A 26,809-nucleotide genomic window follows, 5' to 3' on the forward strand; every position below is an offset into this window, starting at 1 on the left:
CATCTACACTGATTGAAGTGGATTTAACAGGTGACATCAATAAGCTTTCATGTGGATTCACCTGGTCAGTCTATGTCATGGAAAGAGCAGGTGTTCCTAATGTTTTGTACACTCAGTGTACACTCTAAAAAGAAAAGGTTCCTGGGGTATCATTTAGGGGTTCTTCAAATTGAAACTGTGGGGGAACCCCTATAAGTTCGCCGAAGAACCCTTTTAATGAATCCTCGAACTTTTTGAAAAACCTTTTGGGGTTAATTTGTTTAATCTACCCCTCCCTCCCCTATTATTATTATTAATAATAATAATAATAATATGCATAACAATAACACAATAGTTTAGTTGTCAGTGTTTATTATGATTTTAGTGCCAAACAGAATAAAACATGTAAATATGAGGTAAACTCCCATTAGAGCCCCAAGTTCAGTGGGTAAATTCCCTGGCGTGTTGATGTTAATGTGTTGATGTTCTCCGTATCCATAGCCAGAATGATTTTGCAGTGCATGGTGATTGAACAGGTGTCTTGTTATATTCATCAGAGGTGTACGGGGTGAAGTCTGTGAATCCAAAAAATTGTAATTATACAGATGATTAACAAAACATGCACATGACAGTATTCATACCTTGGATTTTGTTCAGGTACTTGCAGACACAGAAGTGAGCAGTTCAGTCATCTGCACCCAATACAGCGAGCCTTCAACATATTCTCATAGCCTACATATTCTTACTGCTTTGTTGCTTGATATCCATTGGATTGTGTCTATTTTCTGTTTTAGAAAGATTTGCACAAATATCATCCTAAAACAATATTAATGTAGATCACGAGGAGATCTTTACATTTTCAGTTAAGTGCCTGCACCTGCTGTCCTTCCAAATTAAAATCCAAGTGTTTCAGTTGGGCAGTTAGGTTCCTGCAAGAACCTCCAACAACTAAGGAGGTTCCTCGATGAACCCCACCTCCTATGGGGTTCTTGGAATAACCCTTTGGGGGCAAATTTCAGTGCCAAGAACCCTAAGGTTCTTCAAAAAACGTTGAGGATCTTAGAAGAACCCTTGCTGAACCCCTAATTTTGTTAGTGTATAATAACCCGCTTGACAGGGTAAGAGTCCGTGACCTCGAGCTCACAGAGACAGACAAGGTCTTTGTTTTTCTCATCTCTCCCACTCAGACTGACAGGACACGGGCATGTATCTAACTCACTCTATTAGCGCGTCCCCGCCTGGCCCGTCCTAGACAATCATTCGTTTATCATTGTCCTAGTCTAAAGATAAAGGTCATGTCGGCTGAAACAGTACGCCGCGCGCTATTGATTTTCTATCTAGATGGTGCTAATGAACCTCTAGCTCTGCGAAGGCCGGTACTGCGCCGTGCGCATGCGTCAAGAGGAGGCTTCTCATTTCGCTGGCTGCTTCATAGTCAGTCCCCGCAGCCCACAGTAGGCAACACAGTCGCTACCTGCCTGTCTAGCGGAACGGATATGGCTCCCCACTCACCCCGGCTTTTTCCCAGACCCAAGCGGCTTGTTGCCAGGCAAGGGCCGACATGACAGTACACGGACGAGAGAAGACCCCTGGCCGGCTCCGCCTGTCGGTCCCGTTAGAAGCGGGAAAAGGAGCGGGTCGCTATGCCGTGTTGCTGGCTCTGTGCGCGCTGTGCTACAGCAACTCTCTGCACGGGGAGTTCGTGCACGACGATGTGTGGGCTATCAGCAATAACCCCGACGTCCGGCCCGGGTCCAGCCTGCAGAGCATCTTCTCCAACGACTTTTGGGGCAAGAGGATGGCGGACAACACAAGCCACAAGTCCTACAGACCGTTATGCATCCTCACCTTCAAGTAAGTTCGCGCTCTCCCCTCTCCCCCATAACTCTCTGTGGTTATCTTCCCAGCATCGGTTGCAAAGTCTCTGTAGTTAACTTGAACAGCTGGGTCTCGGGCTGGAATGAGAAACAATGTTGCAGAAGTTGGTGGCAATGCCCAGAAATGCGCTGGCCTCGTCAGCTATCCAACCTGTGATCGGATACAATTAATACCATGTATCCGCTCCCAGAAATAGGCTTAAGTCATAGGCTAGCCTATTGTAGGTTACTTCTTGCTTTGAGCTGGGTTGAGCTTGGACGATCGCCAGCGGTCATGAAAGACGCACATCTGCACCTACCATAAACAAACATGTATGTAGCCTAATGGGTTATAAACAGACTGCTACGGCGGTCCGGTTGCGCAGTTGAATAAACTTGCTGAAGCGTGCCATGAACACTGCTCGCTCGCAAGAAAATCCGATTTTATTTGTGCTCATTGATCTTAGAATACGCTACAGAAATGCAACTTGAAACATTTTCAAATAGCCTAGTCGACATACAGTATGTTAGCTGGACCGGGCAGATGTTGACCGTTTTTTGCCTACACACTTGTTGCTTGCTGTGGAATCCCTGAATTTGCACTCAACGTTCACTTCAATGTATTTTGGTGGATATGTTTGACACTCCAGAACATTTATCGGACACATTTTGGGAAGTTAGTGTTGAATGGTGTTGTATCAACTAAACAAACAGTCGTCATGCAAGGGAACCTTTCCAGCCAGTATCAATTTAATCTCCGGGCACACACACTGGAGCGGGCGTGTCACAGGCGGCGCCATGGGACGCTGGAGAGTTCTGGCTTTCGGCTCAGGCGTTAGTCAACCAGAAACATTAATAGCCTACAGATTTCACAGATTTATGAAAAACATACTGCAGACTATTTGAAAGATGTGTTAATATGAAAACTACACACACAAAAAAAGTCGACAGAAACAGAGCCTATAGTTTCCTATCTAGCACATGTAGGCTTGATATTTAACCTTGATTTAACTAGGCAAGTCAGTTAAGAACAAATTGTTGTTTACAATGGCGGCCTAGTAGGCAATACAGTTGAAATATAAACAATACATATGAAAAGACTGGAATAGTAATATGAACCATCAAGCGGTAGACAACCACAGGACAGACCCATTCTCTGCCTGGTAAAGCTTTGTGCTTCTTTTTGCACAGGGCTGTGGATACACGCACGCACACCATCCTATGTATGGGACTTATCTATTCAAATACTTTGATTGCTTAGTAAGACATCGTCTCCACTGTCACTCTGTCGCTGCATCCTCTGACCTCTTCTCAGAGCCTGAACCGTCTGAAAACCATGTGCTGCTGCTCCCCGACACCGCACGATGCGCCAGAGAATGCATTTCAAATAAGTGAGCTGAAGACCCGAGATGCTGATTATGACAACAGAGAGGTTGTCAGCTGCTGTGTGTGAGTGCTGAATACTTAGTGTGCTGGTTAGGGGGAGAGGGAAGGCTGATGTGCTGAGGCTTTGAATGGGTTTCTCTCTTCTGAGGCGATGGATGGAGCATCTGGTTGTGTAGCGCTCTCCTTCTGGTTCTGCAGTTGGTTACCCACACACTGCTGCCAAGCCAAGCAGCTGAATCTCCATCTACACACAGCCCAAAGCCGGGCCAGATGCATTCTCTGTGGTGTGTACACTCATGCACATACACAAGCTACTCCTGACTGTCTCAAGCCTGTAGTCTAATACTTTGTGACGGCACAGAGAGAAGGGAGGAGATCAGTTGTCAGTGTCTCAGTGACACTACAGTACCTTGTCTGGTCTCCTCTGTGTTCTCTTTAAGTTCAGACTAAAGGGGCAAATCTGACTCACATTTGCATGTATGCTTCATTATTATGGGAGACGAAGTGCCTATTTACACACATGTACCGTATATGGGCCAGGGACAGTGGTACATATGGACACACACACACGTCTTGTTGCTTTTTGTGCCATGTTGCTCTGCGTGTATGCTGTCTTGCTTGTCCTATGTTGCTCTGCGTGTGCTCACCGCTCAGTGATTGTCTATATTGTAATTGTTTTTAATAACCTGCCCAGCGACTGCGGTTGAAAATGAGCCGGCTGGCTAAAACCGGCACTTTTACTGAAACGTTGATTAATGTGCACTGTCCCTGTAAAAATAAATAAATAAACTCAAACTCACACACGCACACACACACACACACACACACATACACACCTGTGCCTGTGGGGGCTCTGTGCTCAGTATAGCAGTGTGTTTCTGTGATCACTGTCGGGCCTCTGAGACGGTCCTCAAGGTGAAGGACACACACCCCTGAAGCACTCTAAAGTAGCCTGTTAATGGAACGATGGCTTTGGGGAGCGAGCAGGAGGGGACTGAGGGGGAGATAAGGAGGTAGAGCGGAGGGAGGGAGGGAGGGAATGGGATGAAAAGAGAGGGGGATAACAACAGAGAATGACAGAAAAACAGGCTATGAGATCACGTCACAGCTTACGGTCCAGCACCCCACCCCTCCCGGATCCCACCCAGAGGACAGTATAAACATGATACAGCAGTGTAAAGACACACAAACTGCTGATGCCTCTGTCATATCCCCTGTCCCCTCCAACACAGCCAGGCTGCCTGGGGACAGTTACTGTGTCCTTTGGGAGCTGGATACCTGTCTGTTTCAGCATTGACCAGTGTAACCACTCTACCTGCAGGGCTCAACGCTTCTCTTCTATCACAATACAGGGACCACAGTGCTGTAGCTAGGCAATGGTGAAACAAAAAAATGACACCTGTACAGTGGTGGGCCTAGAGTTTTTCCTGGTCAGAGGATGTGGTGTGGAAAACCTCCAGATCCTAGTCGTAGGGTATAAGAAAGGCCTTGTTTTTCCTGGTCAGATCACATCGCCAGGAAATTGTCCGCTGTCCAGTCTCTGGTCACTATTTGAAATGCATTAGTTTTAATAACAGAGTGCACATCCGCCATGACACTGAGAAGGTCTACAACAAGATCACATCAAAGGGCTGGCCTACACAGGTTAATACCCTCTCCCCAGGGCATCCTACAACATCCACTATGTATGATCTAGGATGTAACACAGGATATAGGAGGGGTGGAGCCTGCTTATCATCATCACTTAATGGATTGGACGTTGGCTTTTATGAGGCATCCCCATTATCGCTTAGGTATGACAATCAGCTCTACGGTCTTTCCCCCATTTTAAAACCCATGTTACGTTCTCTTCAGATTCCCTTCGGTCTAGTTTAGTTCAGTTTCAGATTCTCCAAGTCTTTCATCCTGGAAATGTGTGGGTTTCTTCACATTAGGAGTCAGACTGTGCTTGTTTAATGATGAGAGAAACAGGCTGTTTTACAGAGATGGTGTAATACTGTAATTGAATTCATAATGGAGGTTTGAGGTTGGGATTCTTCTCTTCTCTGAGACGGGGGAGGAATCGTAATTACAATCTGACGGAGAAATGCTTTTATATAACCTGAACTAATGGTTTTCTGTACCTGGGTGTGTAATGGAGACTTTAGTATGTGTCATAACTGTGTGTGGGTGGTAAAAATGTCATTTGAACAGACTAATATATGCAGATATGAGATATATTCTATGAAGATTCCAATTGGCTTATCTCAGCCTTATTACACCATCAAAAAGCTTCTTTAGAGGGAGATTATATGTGTTTCTGTGCTGGGTTCCAAAATGCTCTGCTTCATTCATGTGTAAAATAATTAGGGTTAGGCTCATCCGTTTCAAATCGGGTAATTAAGGGAAGGGAATATCCTCAACAAAAATGAATCGAATTGTGTTCCATTCATGTAATTGCCTTTAAGTTAGATACCCGTCCTGAATTTAATTGACTCAGGTCGAATGGAATTGACCCCAGTCGTGATTGGACTGTAGTCATTGGTGATGGAGGAAACTGTAAAGGAGGGTCACAGTTCCTGACAATGTGGCTGTGATACATTAGCAGCGACTGTTTCATATCCTGCAGTTTTAGTTTGAATAAGTCTCTTTTCTCTCTAATTATGATGGTAAAATGGTGACTACAAATCTCTCTCTCTCTCTCCATCAGATTGAACATCCTCTTGGGTGGAATGACCCCAATCTACTTCCATGTGGTCAACGTGTGTCTTCACTGTGCCGTGACCTGTCTGCTCATGCACACGTGTGATCGTTGCGTGTTCGACGACCCCCGCCTGGCCTTCCTCACCGCCCTCCTCTTCGCGGTGCACCCCATACACACTGAGGCTGTGAGTATGCACACACACATGACACCCCCTCTAGCAGACATGCTTCTTCTCAATGACTCCTCCCTCACATGTAAGACCAATGACATGGATTCCTTCACATACTGTAGAGTACCACGACCTGGTGACACATGCAGTCATCCTCTGACATGACAATCTGTGACGAACTGTGCCTTCACGTGTGAGACAATCTCAGGGCTCTCACTCACTCGTCTCGCTACTGGTGAATCAGGTCCCTGTTCAATAGGTCCGGGAAAAGGCAACCTTCCTGTTTTCATATTGCAGTTCCAGCTCCATGAATTTAGTTTTGAATGTTTGAGAAGTAGCGAGGCAATTTTTACAATTTGGGAAATGTATGCAAATCCTGTGTGGAGGAGAATTATAATTCATTCTCACAGGTGAAGGAAGAAGAAAGGCTGATGTGTTGAAGTTAGAGCTCTGCAGAGACACTGAGTGAAACAGAGAGCGAGATGAAAAGGGCGAAAGAGAAAAATGTGCAGAGGGCGAGGCAGACGGGGCAGAGGAATGCATGAGGTGGAGGAGAGAGCGAAGGATAAAAGGAGGAGCGGGCGAGGGAGAGAGAGCGGGAGCTGAATAAAGAGCAGCAGGGGTGAGAGCTGAGCAACACTATAGCGCTCTACAGGGTGCTCCCTTGAGCCCCTAACAGACAGAGAGAGAGGGAGCAGAGAAGGGAGGATGAAAATGCAGAGGGGAGGGGAGAGACGAGACCAGGGCTGCTCCCAGTCTGTGTCTAGCATCCCAATCAGCCTTAGTCTCTCTAGTGTTCATCCTGCACTTCCCTTCATCCTTCCATCTGTCCCCAGTGTGAGTTTCAGCCCAGGCTTCATCGCCCAACCTTCTCCCTAAACCATAAACTAATCATGGACCAACCTCCAGCTCATAACCCCTGTCCACATCCACAGCCACTCGAATGAGTCTTTAGCTTCCTAGCTCATACCAGCACTAGCCTCCCTAGCATACATTTTCAGGAGCTTCAGTCCCAGTCCCATTTCCACCCAGCGTCGGTCTGCTAGGCAGTCATGCAGTAAGTAGTTAGTCAGTCATTCTGAGGACTGGGGCTGATGCCGGGGCTGTGTAGTGGCAGGTCTTTGGCAGTGCTGTGTCTCTGCAGTGAGTGACTGTGCCAGTGGTACCAGAGTCTGATGAACTCAGTGCAGTAAACCAGTTACGTCATTAGCCAGGGGACCAGCTGGAGTTCACTTCACTTATACTGATGATGAGGGGCACACACAAACACCACAATAAGACAAGAGATTAAAAAGTGGCTTATCCCTCATCCCCCCTCTCTGTGGAGCTCCTGGCATCACACAGTCCCTGTCTCCCTGTCCAATATGGCCACCATAAAGATGCAGTCATTCGGATCTGCCGCCAGTGAATGGAGGTGCTGTTCAAGGCTGAAAGCCCTTTATTCATCCCACTCTCCTCTCTTCTCAATGGCGGCTGCTGAGACAGACTGGTCAGGTCATGTGGGGATTCCGCTGACCGTCTGTGTGTCTCGCGGTCCACTTAGGCACACACATGGTTGGCATGGCGAAGTCGACGTTGAGTGTCTTAGCTGTAGGGAAAAGACAGGCCAGACAGAGGTGAGGGACGCCATACTGCAGATGGAATCATTTTCTCCTGACTTTTAACACCATGTTATTGAGAAAATACATATTTTGCAGACCTGAGAGAGAGTGTGTGTGTGATATATGAAAGAAAAAAATATGTGTTTGGGTCTGTATCCTTGGGCTGTATTGTATATTCTACTCCACGTGTTAAGTTTAGAGTGGGGGAGCTGCAGCTGTGTTCAAATTCCTGCAAAATTATGTAATTGGCTAGAAGGAGGTAGTCTGCGTTTTGTGTGTGCGTGTGCGCGCCAGTGAACAGAGCCCAGTGTGTGTAGAGCAGAGCAGGCCAGGAGACAGCAGTGGAGATGTGGGAGAGCCATACTTACTATTACAGCAGCTCTGGTTAACACAATAGCTATTATTAAAACACCTTCGTGTCAGTTCAGGACAGTTCAGTGTATCACTGTCACCATTATGTCACCACTGTCAGAGGTACCGTCTATCACTATAGGTTTATGGACATGTTTGGTGCTGGGTTGAAGAGGATTAGTATGGTACTGACTAGCGTCCTGCCCAGGGGGTGTACTTGTACATCAAGCTGCCTCACGCTACAGAAACAGGATGGGCCCAGGCCGGTCTGGCTTGGACAAGGCTAATAACTGACTACTGTAGTAGGGGTGTGTGGTAAGGTAGTACTCTGCTGAGGTAGGGTGTGTGGTGGGGTAGTACTTTAAATCAAATGTTATTAGTCACATGCGCCGAATACAACAGGTGTAGACGTTACAGTGAACTGCTTACTTACGAGCCCCTAAACAACAATGCAGTTTCAAAAAAATACATATAAAAGTAACAAGTAATTAACCTCTCTGGGCTAGGTGGCACCAAATCGTCCCACCTACGTAACAGCCAGTGTAATCCTGTGGCGTGTTATTCAAAAACCTCAAAAATGCAAAAACTTCAATTTTTCAAACATATGACTATTTTACACCATTTTAAAGACAAGACTCTCGTTAATCTAACCACACTGTCCGATTTCAAAAAGGCTTTACAACGAAAGCAAAACATTAGATAATGTCAGCAGAGTACCCAGCAAGAAATAATCAGACACCCATTTTTCAAGCTAGCATATAATGTCACATAAACCCAAACCACAGCTAAATGTAGCACTAACCTTTGATGATCTTCAACAGATGACAACCCTAGGACATTATGTTATACAATACATGCATGTTTTGTTCAATCAAGTTCATATTTATATCAAAAACCAGCTTTTTACATTAGCATGTGACTAGCATTCCCACCGAACACTGCCGGTGAATTTACTAAATTACTCACGATAAACGTTCACAAAAAGCATAACAATTATTTTAAGAATTAAAGATACAGAACTCCTCTATGCACTCGATATGTCCGATTTTAAAATAGCTTTTCGGTGAAAGCACATTTTGCAATATTCTCAGTAGATAGCCCGGCATCACAGGGCTAGCTATTTAGACACCCAGCCAAGTTTAGCACTCAGCAAAGTCACATTTACTATAAGAAAAATGTTCTTACCTTTGCTGTCTTTGTCAGAATGCACTCCCAGGACTGCTACTTCAATAACAAATGTTGGTTTGGTCCAAAATAATCCATCGTTATATCCAAATAGCGGCGTTTTGTTCGTGCGTTCAAGACACTATCCGAAGTGTAAATAAGGGTCACGAGCATGGCGCAATTCGTGACAAAACATTTCTAAATATTCCATTACCGTACTTCGAAGCATGTCAACCGCTGTTTAAAATCCATTTTTATGCCATTTTTCTCGTAAAAAAGCGATAATATTCCGACCGGGAATCTGCATTTAGGTAAACAGAGGAAAGAAAATAAAGCATTCGGTCGACTCGGGCATGCGCCTAAGCCCACAGTACTCTGATCGGCCACTTGCCAAACGCGATAAAGTGTTTCAGCCAGAGCCTGCCTCGATATCGTTCAGCTTTTTCCCGGGCTCTGAGAGCCTATGGGAGCCGTAGGAAGTGTCACGTTATTGCAAAGATCCTCAGTCTTCAATAAAAAGAGCCAAGATAAAACACAACTTGTCAGACAGGCCACTTCCTGCATGGAATCTTCTCAGGTTTTGGCCTGCCATATGAGTTCTGTTATACTCACAGACACCATTCAAACAGTTTTAGAAACTTTAGGGTGTTTTCTATCCGAAGCCAATAATTATATGCATATTCTAGTTACTGGGCAGGAGTAGTAACCAGATTAAATCGGGTACGTTTTTTTATCCAGCCGTGTCAATACTGCCCCCTAGCCCTAACAGGTTAAAGAGCAGCAGTGAAATAACAACAGTGAGACTATATACAGGGGGGTACCGATACAGAGTCAATGTGCCGGTTATTTGAGGTAGTATGTACATGTAGTTAAGAGTTATTAAAGTGACTATGCATAGATGACATTGGCTGCGGAGAGCATGATCACACAGTTTTCCAGAACAGCTGGTGCTCTCATGCATGTTTCAGTGTTATTTGCCTCGAAGCGAGCATAGAAGTAGTTTAGCTCGCCTGGTAGGCTCGTGTTACTGGGCAGCTCTCGGCTGTGCTACCCTTTGTAGTCTGTAATGGTTTGTAAGCCCTGCCACATCTGACGAGTGTCAGAGCCGCTGTAGTACGATTTGATCTTAGTCCTGTATTGACGCTTTGCTTGTTTGATGGTTCATTGGAGGGCATAGCGGGATTTCTTATAAGCTTCCGGGTTAGAGTCCCGCTCCTTGAAAGCGGCAGCTCTAGCCTTTAGCTCAGTGCGGATGCTGCCTGTAATCCATGGCTTCTGGTTGGGGTACGTATGGTCACTGTGGGGACGACGTCATCGATGCACTAATTGATGAAGCCAGTGACTGATGTGGTGTACTCCTCAATGCCATCGGAGGAATCCTGGAACATATTCAGTCTGTGCTAGCAAAACAGTCCTGTAGCTTAGCATGCTTCCTCTGGCCACTTTTTTTATTGATCTAGTCACTGGTGCTTCTTGATTTAATTTTTGCTTGTAAGCAGGAATCAGGAGGATAGAATTATGGTCAGATTTGCCAAATGGAGGGCGAGGGATAGCTTTGTAAGCCTCTCTGTGTGTGGAGTATAGGTGGTCCAGAGTTCTTTTTCCTCTGGTTGCACATTTAACATGCTGATAGAAATTTGGTAAAACTGATTTAAGTTTCCCTGCATTAAAGTCCCCGGCTACTAGGAGCGCCACCTCTCCATGAGCGTTTTCTTGTTTGCTAATGGCGGAATATAGCTCATTCAATGCTTAGTGCCAGCCTCTGACTGTGGTGGTATGTAAACAGCTACAAAGAATAGAGATGCAAACTCTCTCAGTACGTAGTGTGGTCTATAGCTTATCATGAGATACTCTACCTCAGGCGAGTAATAGCTTAAGACTTCCTTAGATATCATGCACAAGCTGTTATTTACAAAAATACATAGACTGCCGCCGCCCCTTGTCTTACCAGACACCGCTGTTCTATCCTGCCGGTACATCGAATAACCATCCAGCTGTATGTTGATGTTGTCGTCGTTCAGCCACGACTCTTTGAAGCATAAGATGTTCGTTTTTAATGTCCCGTTGGTAGTTTAATTTTCCGCATATCTCGTCGATTTTACTGTCCAAAGATTGCACGTTTGCTAGCAGAATGGACGGAAGTGGGGGTTTATTCGATCGCCTACGAATTCTCAGATGTCAGCCCGACCTTCGGCCCCTCTTTCTCCGCCTCCTCTTCACGCAGATCACGGGGATCAGGGCCTGTTCCCGAGGAAGCAGTGTATCCTTCACGTCGGGCTCGTCAGAGTCGTGAAAGGAAAATAGGATTCTGCTAGTCCGGTGTGAGTAATCGCAGTCCTGATGTCTAGAAGTAATTTTTGGTCATTAGAGATGGTAGCGGCAACATTGTGTATAAAATAAGTTACAAAAATAAGTTTACTGTAATAGGGGTGTGTGGTAGGGTAGTACTTTACTGTAGTAAGGGTGTGCGGTAGGGTAGTACTTTACTGTAGTAGGGTTGTGTGGTAGTGTAGTACTTTACTGTAGTAAGGGTGTGTGGTAGGGTGGTACTTTACTGTAGTAGGGTGGTACTTTACTGTAGTAGGGGTGTGGGGTAGGGTAGTACTTTACTGTAGTAGGGGTGTGTGGTAAGGTAGTTCTTTACTGTAATAGGGGTGTGTGTGATCAGGATAGAGTACTCAACCCCCCCCTAAGGAAACAGCATTATCCTGAGTTCCAGTCATGAGGAACCCTCTCGCCTCACGCCGTGCCTCATACCAGGAAGGGTTGTGGGGTTATGTAGGCTAATTCACACACACGCATGAACACACCTGAACGCACGCACACACACACTGTAAATCAGTACCAAATGTCCCATTAGACAATTCTAGGGGGCAGGGTGTGTCTCTAAAGCACATTCTATTAGAAACAGCTGCAGCCCTATAGGGGTGTGGCTCAGAATGTACTACAATATCTGTTTCTCACTGCACACACACAGCTGGTACTCCATGGAGTAGGACATTTAGATATTTTAAGTGAGTGTTAGGGCTGGGAGTGTTTTTGAGTTGAAATACATTGTTAGAGAGCGCGCGCGCGCGTGTGTGTGTGTGTGTGTGTACTGAGATGACACTGCCGAGTCAGTTTCAGTCACAGTGGGAGGCAGGGATGGATAGAGGAAGATGAAAGGGGAGAAAGAACAGAGGGGGGGAAGTGAAGGATGAAGGGCAATGGATGAGGGGGTGGGAGAGAAGAGGAAGTTGAAAGGGAGAGAGGGAGGAGAGTGAGGACAGGGAAGGGTGGAAGACTCTTCTCTTCTTCCTCATGAATTAAATGTATAAGATACTGGGCTCCTCCCCCTGCTTTACTGATGAGCTTCTACAGCAGGAAAAGGAAATGCCAACAGTTACTGTAGTTAATTTTTGTTTATTTAGGAAATACAAAGTGTTGCTATTCCTGATTCCATATATGATCATGAGTCAACAAATGACTAATGAGTGCACCATCAGGAATAATACCAACACTTTGTATTTTCTTAAAATAAAAACAAACGATTACTCCACAACAACACTCAAATAAGTGCAATATGCGAGTGAAATCAATATGCAAACATGGCTCAGACATATCATGCTATAATTTTTTCTTAGGTAGAGGAAAACATGCGCTCTTATTTTACTCTCATAAAGGAGGCGTGTCTGTAGCACGGCAGGCTACGTCTCATTTCCCACTCCTGGGTAATGCAATGGGCTGTCACTAGCTATGGTACCATTAACTTGTCCAGTGATTTTAGTTTTTTCTTCGAAATTTAAAACGTTAGCATAGAAAATAGATGCGACAATTGCCTGCTCGGGTACGTTTCCGTTTAACTATATTGTCGATAAAAAAACAGCTGGACACAATGACGCCACAGAAACAAACAAACCTTTTTGTTGTTGTTGCAAAAACCTACAATGTCGAATAAAATGTTTGTGGTTGAAGTGTTTCCATTACCCATTTAGGCAAATTGCGCATTAATACATTTGTGACAGACTGTATGCCCTCCCATCTGTTTCATGTCTCAGGTATAGCCGGCGAAAGCCAGCATGTATAGAATGCAATATTTTACTAATATTAGCCATGTTCTAATAATGATCATGTGCCAACATATCGCCATGGTGAAACGTGCACAACTGGACTTCTGAAATAAGTGGATGGTGAAACTTGCCAGCCAACCAGAAAAGCAATTCTGGTATTCTTGAAAGTCAGGACAATCCTTGATATATATATTTTTTATAGTTGGAAAAAATGTATTTATCAAGCAGCAGGCATTTAGAATTAAATGATGACCTTACGCGTACCTTCAAAACTATTCTCCAATCATAATTTATATTTAAAAAAATAGACAAAATAAAAATCCACACTTGTCAAATGGATAAAAATGTTGTCGATATTTTGAAAATGTCTCCTATATCTGCAGTTTCCATTACACATGTCGCAACGTTATTGTTTTTGTCGAATAAATCTGGGCCATTGGAAACCTACCTACTGTTAAGTAGCTCTCTGTGGCCCTTGGACGTCCATCCATCCATCTGTAGTAAGCGCAACACAGGGTCATTGGCCAATTCATTCACAACGTCGGCTTTAGCTTGCTTATATAGAGCGGATACTACCTGTTTTCTGAAATGGGAGCGAAGTTCGAAGCGTGGCTCGAGCACTTTCACAAAGTGCTGAAACCCCCCCATTCTTCTCAACCACCAATAATGGGCTCATATCCACGGCTATTAACATAGGCTACCTATCGCTCTTGTAACTTCGTTGGCCCGGTCAGAATTAGCTGCGAAGGGCTGCTTGAATTCAGAGGGGAGATTAAGTTGTGTTTTTAATTATATTTTTTGGCGTTTCCGTCTTGCTCAGGAGGTAGGAATACAGGGGTGACGTCAGCGTAAATGTGTCAACGTGTTTAATGTGTTGGCAGCTGCATAGGGTACTCTCGTTGAGCAGTGGCAACATACTCTCTCTCTCCATCGCCGTTCTAATCTACTGGGAAGCACAAATGTTCCCGAACTGGAGATTTAAAGGATGATGGAGACTCCTGGTTTAACGACCAAGCCATTGCACAAAACTAGTTTCGGCCTGTAGTAGTGATTACAACGTGCACATAGGCTCTAGTTTTCTTTTACTGAAAAGCTTGAAATGTTGTTTTATTTTTAGCTCAGATTTACGAAAACAATGCAGTGTAGGCCTAGTATTTTTAAAATATATTTTGTATGTATTCATTCGGGTTCACAGTGCAGACCAAACCGAGGTCCCTGTACCTTCACACACACACACACACACACACACACACACACACAGTGACAGAGGTAGGCTGTCTTGCCAGTTAGATTAAATGGTTCTGGGACCTGACTGTTATATTTACAGACTCTCTGGAGGGTGGCAATCAATCTACTTCTTCCCGGCCTCCTCATCTATTGCTATCCCACTCCTCTGTCCTCCTAGCTATCCCACTCCTCTCTCCTCCTTACCCCCTCCCTCTCTCCATCCCCCTGTCTTCCTATCCTGGAGGTTTTTAGATTTATGATCTCACAACTCCTATCTGACCCAGTTCATCTCTCAGAGTCTGACTTTTTCTCTCTCTCTCTCTCTCTCTCAATCTGTGTCTCTCTCTGTGTTCTTTATCTCAGTCCCAGTTGGACATGTCAGTGTGCTCATCCAGTCTGTAACTACTTCACTGCAGCGGAGACTTAAAAACTGCAGACCTCACTGGAACATAACGTACCCCAGACCCAGACAGAACTGTAACACAACCTAACATATCACCAGCTAACACATCACACCGTATGTAATGCCACCTAACTAGGTCTCTCTCTTGGAGAAGAGGCTCAAACATCAGGGCGCTTTGTGGTAAATATACAGAAATTAGTAATGCTGTACTTTCATCTCCAACCTGCCCCGAACTGTCTCTGAACCTTTTCTGACAGACTGTACCAACACACAGTGTTATGTAACAGAGTTGTGTCTCAGTGTAACCTAGTAACATAATAGACTTCCCTATGGAGACCCACTCTACACTGTCGCTAGTCTACAGTTTGTCCGGGTCACCTGAGCCACAGGACTAATGCAAACTCTGTATGTTGCAGGTGTCTGGTATCGTGGGCAGGGCAGATGTCTTGGCCTGCATGCTGTTCCTCCTGGCCTTTCTCTCCTATATTAGGTGAGACAACCCTCTCTCTGTCACTACTATGGAGGGCGGATTGTGTGGAGTTTTTTTTTACACTGGGCGGCATTTTCTCTTGACTTAATTTCTCTCTCTCTCTCTCTCCAGGAGTGTGGGTGAGTGTGATTCTGCAGACTGTCTGCCCTCCACTGTGTCTGTGTGGGCGCTGGGTGCCAGTCTGCTGCTGGGCACCTGTGCCATGCTGGTCAAGGAGACGGGCATCACCGTCTTCGGGGTGTGTGTGTTCTACGACGCCCTGGTGCTCTGCCGCAAGCCCCTCCTCTTGTAAGTCCACTCTGTGTGTGTTAAGATGGCTTGATTGCCTAAGAAGACCTTTGTCAGCTTGTGTGTGTGTGTGTGTGTGTGTGTGTGTGTTAAGATGGCTTGATTGCCTAAGAAGCCCTTTGTCACCATTGTCAGCTTGTGTGTGTGTGTGTGTGTGTGTGTGTGTGTGTATGAGCTGGTTATATGCCAGCCACTTAATTTGGTGGATCAACCATCTAAGAGAAACAGAATAACGTGTGTGTACAGTAACAGTATGGCCAAATGTTGGTATGGGAATGTCCTGGTTTCTGCCTCTCTGGGGTGTATATTACAAAGGATTGTAACACAGCATCAGACAAAGGGAGAGACGGGTGAAAACTACTGTTACATAGACAGCTGTGTGTGTGTGTGTGTAGTCCACCCTGCCAGGTCCAGATGTTTTGGGGGCCTCCACCCCATTAAGTGTTGGAATGTGCTGGAATTAGCTTGTGTTCAGTGGGCTGGCCTCTAACACAGTAAAGGATTTAACAGCACTCTTGGAAGATTAGTCCAAATGGGGACTAAAAGAGATCCAAATCAAATCAAACAGTGAGGGGGGACGTTTGTGTGTGTATTAGGGGGTTATGTTAGGGTAACTGCCCCAGGCGTCTGTCATTGAGTCGTGTGGCTGCGGGACTTGAACACTCAAGTCAGCCACACGACCCTTGTGAGAGTGTGTTTCTGAGTGTGTGTGTGTACGCCACTATCCATGTGTGTCTCTGTGTGTAAATGTGTCGCTTAGTAGTTGGATGTTTTTCTTTGTGTTTGCTCATCACACCCCGTCCTGCCAGAAATCTACTCTTGGCATTGTCTCTCTCTAAGCCATGTCCTGTGTCTCTTGTTTATGTCTTCCTCTGGATGGACATGCTAATCTGATATAACCTTTTAATATAACAGTGGAGCGCTCAAACTGTGTGTGTGAGAGTGCTACCGCTGACAGACAGCCCTGGACTACAGGCCTCTCATAGAGACTCACTGCTAAGCCTCTGTAATAGCCTTCAGTATTGTTGTAGTATTACAACAGCTGTACTGGTCTGATAGTGAATGAGTGCACCACTAACCCCTACTGTGGGCTGATGAATGGTGCATAGCACTACTGCTGCTACTTACTTGTGGCTTTGTTTTTTTTCTCTCTGTTGCTCTGGACTTAAGCTGCCTGCTAAATAGTTAGTGGTGACTTCAATGTTGACTCCTATAGCTTTAAGACACTGTTCTGTTGTTAAGTTACAGTACACTGTTGTTGCTTTTGCAGGAAATTGTGTTTTACTTGTTTTATTGTTCTATTCCACACACACACACACACACACACACACACACACACACACACACACACACACCCCCCCCCGAACAGCTGTGTTGGCTTGCTGCCTGGCCTGGCTGTGTGTTTACATGGCACAGTAACATGCCTCTGTGTCTCCAGCCAGAAAACACACACAAACTGCACACACAACTTCAATTCCCTCCACCCACCAGGGAACGCCCAGAGTTATTGCCACAATCAGGCACCGTGCCTGGGCCACAACCCTGATCTCTGCTCCCTGTCCTCAGCCACCAAAACCGCTCCTGGGCCTCAGTCCCCTCTCCATCCCCTCTTTCATGTGTGGAGTTCCATACCTCTAACCACCACCACTAGGCACTGCAGTCTTGAGTCCTACCCCAAACCAAGCACTGATGCTGGGCTTGGACTCTCTCTCATCCCAACCTAGACCAACATCATCACTACTAGCATCTGCTACTCACCACACACCAACCTCACCACCATCTCTATGGTGTGGCTATGACATCACAACACAACACGATGGAGAGATGAGTGGAGATGGAAGGAGGGAGGGATGAATTGGTGTGGGGGGGAGAGAGGGTGAGAGACAGATGTGAAAGAATAATGGTTGTGTGTGTGTGTGTGTGTGTGTGCGTGTGCGCCCGCATTTGGTTTTTGTGTAATCCTTTGCAGTATGTTAAAGCCCCAAAGACGAGCCCAGAGCCCTATCAGTGTCCGCTGTCTCTCCCCTGAGCTCTGTCTCAACCAGTGGTGACAGGAACTCTCTCTGAGGGATGGCGTGTGTGGAAGTGCAGTAGATTGAATCTCTCATTTGACCGCACGCACAGCATATTTCTTCTCTGAAAGCCTACAGTATCTGCCATGGGGCCTGCGGTTTGGGAGACCTCGGACTGTGTGTGTGAGTGTGAGTGAGTGGAGCTGTGATCTGTGAATGAACCCAGCAGAAAGGGATAGAGCAGAAAAGTGATGTGTCTGCTGTGAGCTCCACGGGCCTGTTACAGCGAGAGACAGAGACTATGTGTACGGATGTGTTTCAGAAGGCATAGAGAGAGGATGAGGAGAGGGAGAGAGTATTCAGTGAAAACACACTCTTTTCCGGCCTCTCGTCTCACTGTGCTGTCTTTGATACTGGTGCCAGGGAACAGGAAATGCGGATCATCTCAAGAATTCAGCGAGGAAGATCCAATAGCATTTCTAGCCAAACCCCCGCTTTTCCTCTCTCCTTCGCTTTATCTTTCTCTATCTCTTGTCCATTTTCACTCTCTTCTCCCTCTCTATTTCCACCCACTCCATCACTCGTTTTCTCTTTTCCCCCCCTCTCCCCCTCTTCCCTCCGGTCGCCCTTTGTTCTGGACTGCAGTAGCTGTCAACATGCATTAGATATGCGTTGGAGATAGGTTAGTGATATGTTGGGGGTGCGTTAGATCTCTCCCCACACCTGTCCTGTGCCTGGCTCTTTGATACGCTGGGAAGATTTAATAGATGCTGATTTAATTTGGGCCTTAATTAAACACCAACAGCTGTTCATGTATCTACAGGCTGGCCTAACTGATGGAACTGAGGGAGGGAGTAGGAGGGAAAATAGGGAGAGAGAGAGAGAGAGAGCAAGAGGGAAGGAATTAAGGAGGGAGAGAAAGATGGAGATAGTATGTGAGCCTGTGTGTGTGCACTGTGTGTGTGCACTCTGTAATGAGAGCCCTTGGGCCACAGCTCTCTTGCCTGTGATAAGCAGGGTATGTGAACGGTGTTGAGCGGTGGGAAATCCCGCTCATCGCTCACCGAGCGTTGCTTGCTCAGCGCTCCAAGTCCTTTCCAACCGTGCCGCTAAAAACCGGTCTATGCTTACAGGAAATAAAAACTGACCCCACATTCGCTCCATTCATTAAAATCACAATTTAACCAAAACCTATCTATTTTTGTGACTACTTGGTCTTACCATTTGGTTTTGAAGTATTGAAACCAAACCATATGATTGGATGAAAAGTAGGCTATTTTGGTAAACATGACAAGGTGAATGTCATCATTTCAAATAGGCTACATGTCATATTAAAACGCATATAAACACTCTAAATGGGTCAGGAGCCAGACAGGGAGACTAAGAAGGAACGAAAAGGAATGACTCAGGCTATATTATTTCAAGGCTATAGCTTACAAAGAAATACATTGTGAAACATTTTCAAGTGCGACACAATAGGCTGGTAGGGACATAAAGGGCTCCGCATTTAACATTTTAGTTGTATTAAATCAAAAATTGAAATGAAAAATGTTTTATTAGGTTCAGTGCTTTTTTTGAATTGATTTTTAGAAGCACGAGTTTAACCAGTTTGTGGCTTTAGGCTCATGTGATGGTCAGGCCAGTAGCAGAGAGCACCCTCTCCGCTCTTGCAGAGCCACTGGGGATGCTAGACACCCTTTTGGCCACTCTTGCCAGGCTGGGCGGAAATGCAGAGTTGTTTATAAAAATGTTTAAAGGTAGGCCAAAAGGTTTTTAGGCAAAATAAACCAATCAAAACAGAAATCTCCCACTTAATTAGCAACCCACCTCGTTCCTTTCTTTTAGCATGTGCACGTAATAAAGTACACCATCATGCTTTCGGGATAGGTGTCTTTTCAGATTCCACAATGATTCTTTAGTTGTGGACATTACATCGCCACACTCCCTCTCTTGCTCCTCATCTTTGTAAGTCACCTTGATTTAGCACCTGTGTGTTTTATGAGTTTCTTTACGGAAATATTTAGCGAACTCCGTGACAGTAGTTAAAGCGAGGAGCTATAGCAGCACACAAGTAGACTACAAATGCATGCTGGGCCAGGCATGCTCTGAGCTCATGAAATGAGCGCTACTGGAGCGAAATTGAAGCAGGAGAGAAGGTCGACCCTCCAGCCTTTTTGTAATCTCACTCCGCGCTCCAGTCAAATTGGGCACTCTTCGCTTCGCTCCAGTTCCGTTCACATACTCTGGTGATAAGCGGTCCGGAACTGTGATTTTAAACAAGCCAACGTGACAATGGAGGGAGAGAAAGACAATGAGGGATGAGAGAAAGAAAGAAAGGGAGCATGCAACAGAGAGGAGGGACAGAGAGTGACGGAAAAGAGTGAGTGAGATCGCGACAGAGGGAATAAGAGAGAAAGATGAAGAGAGCAAAAAAATGTCACAGAGTGATAGCCATCACGTCTTTCTCCGGTGTATCTGGCCCAGTGGGGTGTGAGGGCCTGTTTTTAGATGGATGATTGCCCTGCATTGTCATTCAAATATTCAACACATGAGCCAGCCCCCCCCCCCCCACACACAGGCCAGGGGCCTGAACACTTATTGGGAGATTGTTTTGTAAATGCCTCATCAAAAAGATGTCTGGTGATTTTTGTTGGGGTGAGCTTTTTTTCTCCTGCCTAAATTGTTTGGCACCCGTTTATCGCCGGCCCACACAACTGGAGAGCAGCCTATCAGATGGGAGTACAGATGTTTTAACCCTTCCTGTCTGGGTTGACAGCGCAGTGTTTCACTCTTATTCCAAGCATCCTGATGTACTGTGTACGCCTTGCCAAAAGTGCCCTGCATATGGAAATACAGAGAACTCATACAGTGTTCACATCCGTGCAGGAGAATTTCATCACTATATCCACATTCACTATAAGCAGAGTCTACCTTATACAGAGAGTCTACTAGATGGTTAATACGGTGCCATTTGAAACCCAGCGGTAGACAGTGTTTATGGGACGTTTCTCTGCCCTGTGAATTAGCCCTCCTCCAGCTCCATTAGGTCTGTGTTAGCTCTGCCCGATAATGTCATCTCCTCATGTTTACAGGCCGACTAGGAGATATGAGGGGCCCTCTGCTTTAAAAATATTCAGACAGAGAGAGCTAGAGTCCGGGGTTGGGGGGGGGTTTACGATATGAGTGAAAGCATAAGGCTGACCAAAGAGTTCAACTCTTGAGTACATCTCTCCATAAACCTGCATACCTACACAACTTAATGCAAGTTAGTGTGTGTGTGCCTGTGTGTATCTGCTGTATTTATGATAGAGTGTGTTCAATTTGGGGCTTTGTCCCTCATTCTTCAGGGGAGGTTCACAACTGTCAGTTGTGTTTCTTATTAGGAATGATCTCTGTGGCTTTCCGTGGGTGTTCTGCTCCCCCTGCCTTGCTTGTACTTCTAAAGAGACCTCTAATTGACAGAGAAACTCACACGATTTCTATTGTGACACATTTTCTCTCTCCTCAGAGGAGTCTTTATAGTCAGTGCATGTGGCACAATTATCCCAAGGGATTTTGTTGGTGTGTTTTATGTGTTAAATTTTTTTTTTTTAAAGTTGGTTTAAAAAGTTGATGATGATGCAAATGATGATTATGATGAGACATAGTATAAAATAAGTCCCTGAAGTGTATGTGTGTGTGTCCTTGTGTAAATGTGTATTGGAGATACGTATTTTGATGTTTCTGTGAGTTCTTTTGAGATGAAATACTTTGAAGATTCTATTTACTCAGACAGAACCCTTTGAAACTTCTAGAACGTGAAGAAGCCTCTGAAGAGAGTCTGTCTGTCCCTATGAAATGGAGCACTGGAGATAGTGTTAGTGTGTGTGCGTGCCCTGCTGGGTAGCTTTCATAACTCTGTAGGCCATCAGGGCATGTCTAATTGGGAGATCTGCTCAGTGTTTTCCTGTAGTCAAATATGGGGATTTGTATTTGTTAGGGATCCCCATTAGCTGCTGCCTTGGCAGCAGCTACTCTTCCTGGGGTCCAAACACATTAAAACACTTACATTACATATAAAACTAAAGACATTACATCATATAACATTATTACACCACCACATACAGTGCATTCTGAAAGTATTCAGACCCCTTGACTTTTTCCACATTTTGTTACGTTACAGCCTTATTCTAAAATTGATCAAATTGTTTTTTTCACTCATCAATCTACACACAATACCCCATAATGACAAAGCAAAAACATTTTTTTTGAAATTTTTGCTAATAAAATAAATGAACAAATACATTTACATAAGTATTCAGACCTTTTACTCAATACTTTGTTGAAGCACCTTTGGCAGCGATTACAGCCTCAAGACTTCTTGGGTATAACGATACAAGCTTGGCACACCTGTATTTGGGGAGTTTCTCCCATTCTTCTCTGCAGATCTACTCAAGTTTTGTCAGGTTGGATGAGGAGTGTTGCTGCACAGCTATTTTCAGGTGTTTCCAGAGATGTTCAGAAACTTTTCTCAAAGCCACTCCTGTGTTGTCTTGGCTGTGTGCTTAGGGAGGTTGTCCTGTTGGAAGGTGAACCGTCATCCCAGTCTGAGGTCCTGAGCTCTCTGGAGCAGGTTTTCATCAAGGATCTCTCTGTATGTTGCTCCGTTCATCTTTGCCTCGATCCTGACTAGTCTCCGAGTCCCTGCCACTGAAAAACATCCCCACACCATGATGCTGCCACCACCATGCTTTACCGTAGGGATGGTGCCAGGTTTCCTCCAGACGTGACGTTTGGCATTCAAGCCAAAGAGTTCAATCTTGGTTTCATCAGACCAGAAAACCTTGTTTCTCATGGTCTGAGAGTCTTTAGGTGCTTTTTGACAAACTCAAAGTGGGCTGCCATGTGTCTTTTACTGATGAGTGGCTTCCGTCTGGCCACTCTACCATGAAGACCTGATTGGTGGAGTGCTGCAGAGATGGTTGTCCTTCTGGAATGTTCTCCCATCTCCACAGAGGAACCCTAGAGCTCTGTCAGAGTGACCATTGGGTTCTAGGTCACCTCCCTGACAAAGGCCCTTCTCCCCCTATTGCTCAGTTTGGCCGGGCAGCCAGCTCTAGGAAGAGTCTTGGTGGTTCCAAAATTCTTCCATTTAAGAATGATGGAGGCCACTGTGTTCTTGGGGACCTTCAATGCTGCCGAATTTTTTTGGTACCCTTCCCCAGATCTGTGCCTCAACATAATACTGTCTCGGAGCTCTACGGACAATTCCTTCTACCTCGTGGCTTGGTTTTTGCTCTAACATGCACTTACAGCTGTGGAACCTTATATAGGTGTGTGCCTTTCCAAATCATGTCGAATCAATTGAATTAACCACAGGTGGACTCCAATCAAGTTGTAGAAACTTCTCAAGGATGATCAATGGAAACAGGATGCGCCTGAGCCCAATTTCGAGTCTCACAGCAAAGTGTCTGTATACTTATGTAAATGAGTTATTTCTATTTGAAATTTGTAATAAACTTGCAAACATTTCTAAAAACCTGTTTTTGCTTTGTCGTTATGGGTGTTGTGTGTAGATTGCTGAGGATATATATATATTTTTTTTTAAAATCCATTTTAGAATAAGGCTGTAACGTAACAAAATGTGGAAAAGTCTTCCTGAAGGCACTGTATCTACAATACAAAATGTACAATACAAAATGTATAATACCGCCATACAACAATGTTACAATGTATGCGTGTGTTTGTACCTTGTGTGTCTCTTCACACTCCCCGTTGTCCCATAATGTGTATTTTTGTGTATTAAATCTGATTCTACTGCTTGCATCAGTCATGGCTCTATGTCGTACTGTGCGCCTCCTATAGTCTGTTCTGGACTTGGGGATTGTGAAGAGACCTCTGGTGGCATGTCTTGTGGGGTATGCATGTGTGTCTGAGCTGTGTGCTAGTAGTTTAAACAGACCGCTCGGTACATTCAGCTTGTCAACACTTCTTACAAAAACAAGTAGTGATGAGAAATTGACATGCTTATCATTAATGTTAGCTCTCCGTGTACTTTTAAGGGCCAGCTGTGCTGCCCTGTTCTGAGCCAACTGCAATTTTCTTAAGTCCCTCTTTGTGGCACCTGACCACACTACTGAACAGTATTCTAGGTGTGACGAATCAAATCAAATATTATTTGTCACATGCGCCTATTACAACACCTTATAGTGAAATGCTTACTTACAAGCCCTTACCCAACAATGCACTTCAAGAAATAGAGTTAAGTAAATATTTAATAAATAAATTAGTCATTTAAAAAAAAAAAAATCAAAGTAATACAAGAAAATTACATAACAATAGTGAGGCTATATACAGGGGGTACAGGTACCGAGTCAATGTGTGGGGGTACAGGATAGTCGAGGTAATTTGTGAAGTGACTGTGCATAGATAATAAACAGCAGCAGTGTAAAAACAAAGGAGGGGGGGTGTCAATATAAATAGTCTGGATGGCCATTTGATTAAATGTTCAGCAGTCTTATAGCTTGGGAGTAGAAGCTGTTAAGGAGCCCTTTGGTCCTAGACTTGGCGCTCCGATACCGCTTCCCGTGTGGTAGCAGAGAGAACAGTCTATGACTTGGGTGACTGGAGTCTTTTTGATCATTTTTTGGGCCTTCCTCTGACACCGCCTAGTATATAGGTCCTGGATGTCAGGAAGCTTGGCCCCAGTGATGTACTGGGCCATACGCACTACCCTCTGTAGCGCCTTACTGTCAGAGGCCGAGCAGTTGTCATACCAGGCGGTGATGCAACTGGTCAGGATGCTCTCGATGGTGCAGTTATATAACCTTTTGAGGATCTGGGGACCCATGCCAAATCTTTTCAGTCTCCCGAGGTGGAAAAGGTGTTGTCGTGCCCTCTTTACAACTGTCTTGGTGTGTTTGGACCATGATAGTTTGTTGGTGATGTGGACACCAAGGAACTTGAAACTCTCGTCCAGCTCCACTTCAGCCCCGTTGATGTTAATGGGGCCATGTTCGGCCCTACTTTTCCTATTGTCCACAATCAGCTCCTTTGTCCTGGCACCACATTGCCAGGTCTCTGACTCCCTCCCTATAGGCTGTCTCATCGTTGTTGGTGATCACGCCTACCACTGTTGCATCTTCTGAAAACGTAATGGTGTTGGAGTCGTGCTTGGCCACACAGTCTTGGGTGAACAGGGAGTACAGGAGGGGACTAAGCACACACCCTTGAGGGGCCCCAATGTTGAGGGTCAGTGTGGCAAATGTGTTGTTACCTACCCTTACCACTTGGGGGTGGCCCGTCAGGAGGTCCAGGATACAGTTGCAGAGGGAGGTGTTTAGTCCCAGGGTCCTTAACTTAGTGATGAGCTTTGTGGGCACTATGGTGTTGAACGCTGAACTGTAGTCAATGAACAGCATTCTCACATATGTTTTCCTTTTGTCCAGGTGGGAAAGGGCAGTGTGGAGTGTGATTGTGGATCTGTTGGGGCTTTATGTGAATTGGAGTGAGTCTAGGGTTTCCGGCATAGTGGTGTTGATGTGAGCGATGACCAGCCTTTCAAAGCACTTCATGGCGACCGCCGTGAGTGCTACAGGGCGGTAATCATTTAGGCATGTTACCTTCACTTTCTTGGGCACAGTGACTATGGTGGTGTGTTTGAAACATGTAGGTATTACAGACTCGGTCAGGGAGAGGTTCAAAATGTCAGGGATGACACTTGCCAGTTGGTCTGCGATATCCACAGTATACCAGGGGAGTAAAGCCATAACACATACTTTTTACCAGCAGCAGACTATGATCGATAATGTCAAAAGCCACAATGAAGTTTAATAAAACAGCCCCCACAATCTTTTTATCATCAGTTTCTCTCAGCCAATCATCATCATTCATTTGTGTAAGTGCTGTGCTTGTTGAATGTCCTTCCCTATCAGCGTGATGAAAGTCTGTTGTCAATTTGTTTACTGTAAAATAGCATTGTATCTGGTCAAACACAATTATTTTCAGAAGATTACTAAGGGTCGGTAACAGGCTGATTGGTCGGCTATTTGAGCCAGTAAAGAGGGCTTTACTATTCTTGGGTAGCGGAATGACTTTTGCTTCCCTCTTGGCCTGAGGGCGCACACTTTCTAGTAGGCTTAAATTGAAGTGATGGAAAATATGTGTCAATATCGTCTGCTACTGTCCTCAGTAATTTTCCATCCAGATTGTCAGACCCCGGTGGCTTGTCATTGTTGATAGACAACAATAATTATTTCACCTCTTCCACGCTCACTTTACGGAATTCAAAAGTACAATGCTTGTCTTTCATAATTTGGTCAGATGTACTTGGATAAGTAGTGTCAGCGTTTTGTTGCTGGCATGTCATGCCTAAGTTTGCTTATCTTGCCAATGAAAAAGTCATTAAAGTAGTTGGTGACATCGGTGGGTTTTGTGATGAATGAGCCATCTGATTCAATGAATGATGGAGCCGAGTCTGCCCTTTTTCCCAAATTTGTATTTAAGGTGCTCCAAAGCTTTTTACTATCATTATTTATATCATTCATTTTTGTTTCGTAGTATATTTTATTTAGCCACCTGATTTCTTAATGTGCAGTACGTTTGCCAATTGATTGGGCTGCCAGACTTATTTGCCATAACTTTTGCTTCATCCCTCTCAACCATACCATTTTTCAATTCCTCATCCCAAGGGGATTTAACAGTTTTAGTCATTTTCTTAATGGGTGCATGCTTATTAGTAACTGGAATAAGCAATTTCATAAATGTGTCAAGTGCAGCGTCTGTTTACTCCTCATTACAGACCAGCAAATACTCTTTACATCATCAACATAAGAATCAATACAGAACTTCTTGTATGAACTGGTTTTGGTTTTCCTTGATATGGCTACTATATTGTGATCACTACATCCTATGGATTTGGATACTGCTTTAAATCACATTTCTGCAGCGTTAATAAGGATGTGATCAATACATGTTGATGATTTCATTCCTGTGCTGTTTGTAACTACCTTGGTAGGTTGACTGATAACTTGAACAAGGTTGCAAGCACTGGTTACAGTTTGAAGCTTTTTCTTGAGTAGGCAGCTTGATGAAAACCAGTTAATATTTAAATGACCAAGAAAATATACTTCTCTGTTGATATCACATACATTATCAAGAATTTCACACACAT

The 26,809-nt window shown here is 44.8% G+C and overlaps 1 protein-coding gene across 2 annotated transcripts in view; it reads left to right on the top strand.

The window, feature by feature from the left end:
• Positions 1-1,418: 1,418 nt before the first annotated feature.
• The window catches only part of LOC106609308 (protein O-mannosyl-transferase TMTC1), an 87,758-nt gene continuing 62,367 nt past the window's right edge, over positions 1,419-26,809 (top strand). Inside the window, exons 1-4 of one of the 2 annotated variants that reach the window (XM_014207977.2) lie at positions 1,419-1,833; positions 5,911-6,088; positions 15,285-15,358; positions 15,470-15,646. In XM_014207977.2, coding sequence (XP_014063452.2) covers positions 1,541-1,833; positions 5,911-6,088; positions 15,285-15,358; positions 15,470-15,646 — 722 coding nt within the window. In that variant the 5' untranslated portion in view covers positions 1,419-1,540. Of the gene's footprint in view, positions 1,834-5,910; positions 6,089-15,284; positions 15,359-15,469; positions 15,647-26,809 lie in introns of those variants that run through there. The other variant, XM_014207978.2, reaches the window with a different exon arrangement.

This window comes from Salmo salar, chromosome ssa07 (genome assembly GCF_905237065.1).
Source record: "Salmo salar chromosome ssa07, Ssal_v3.1, whole genome shotgun sequence".
In the NCBI taxonomy this organism is placed as follows: Eukaryota; Metazoa; Chordata; class Actinopteri; order Salmoniformes; family Salmonidae; genus Salmo; species Salmo salar.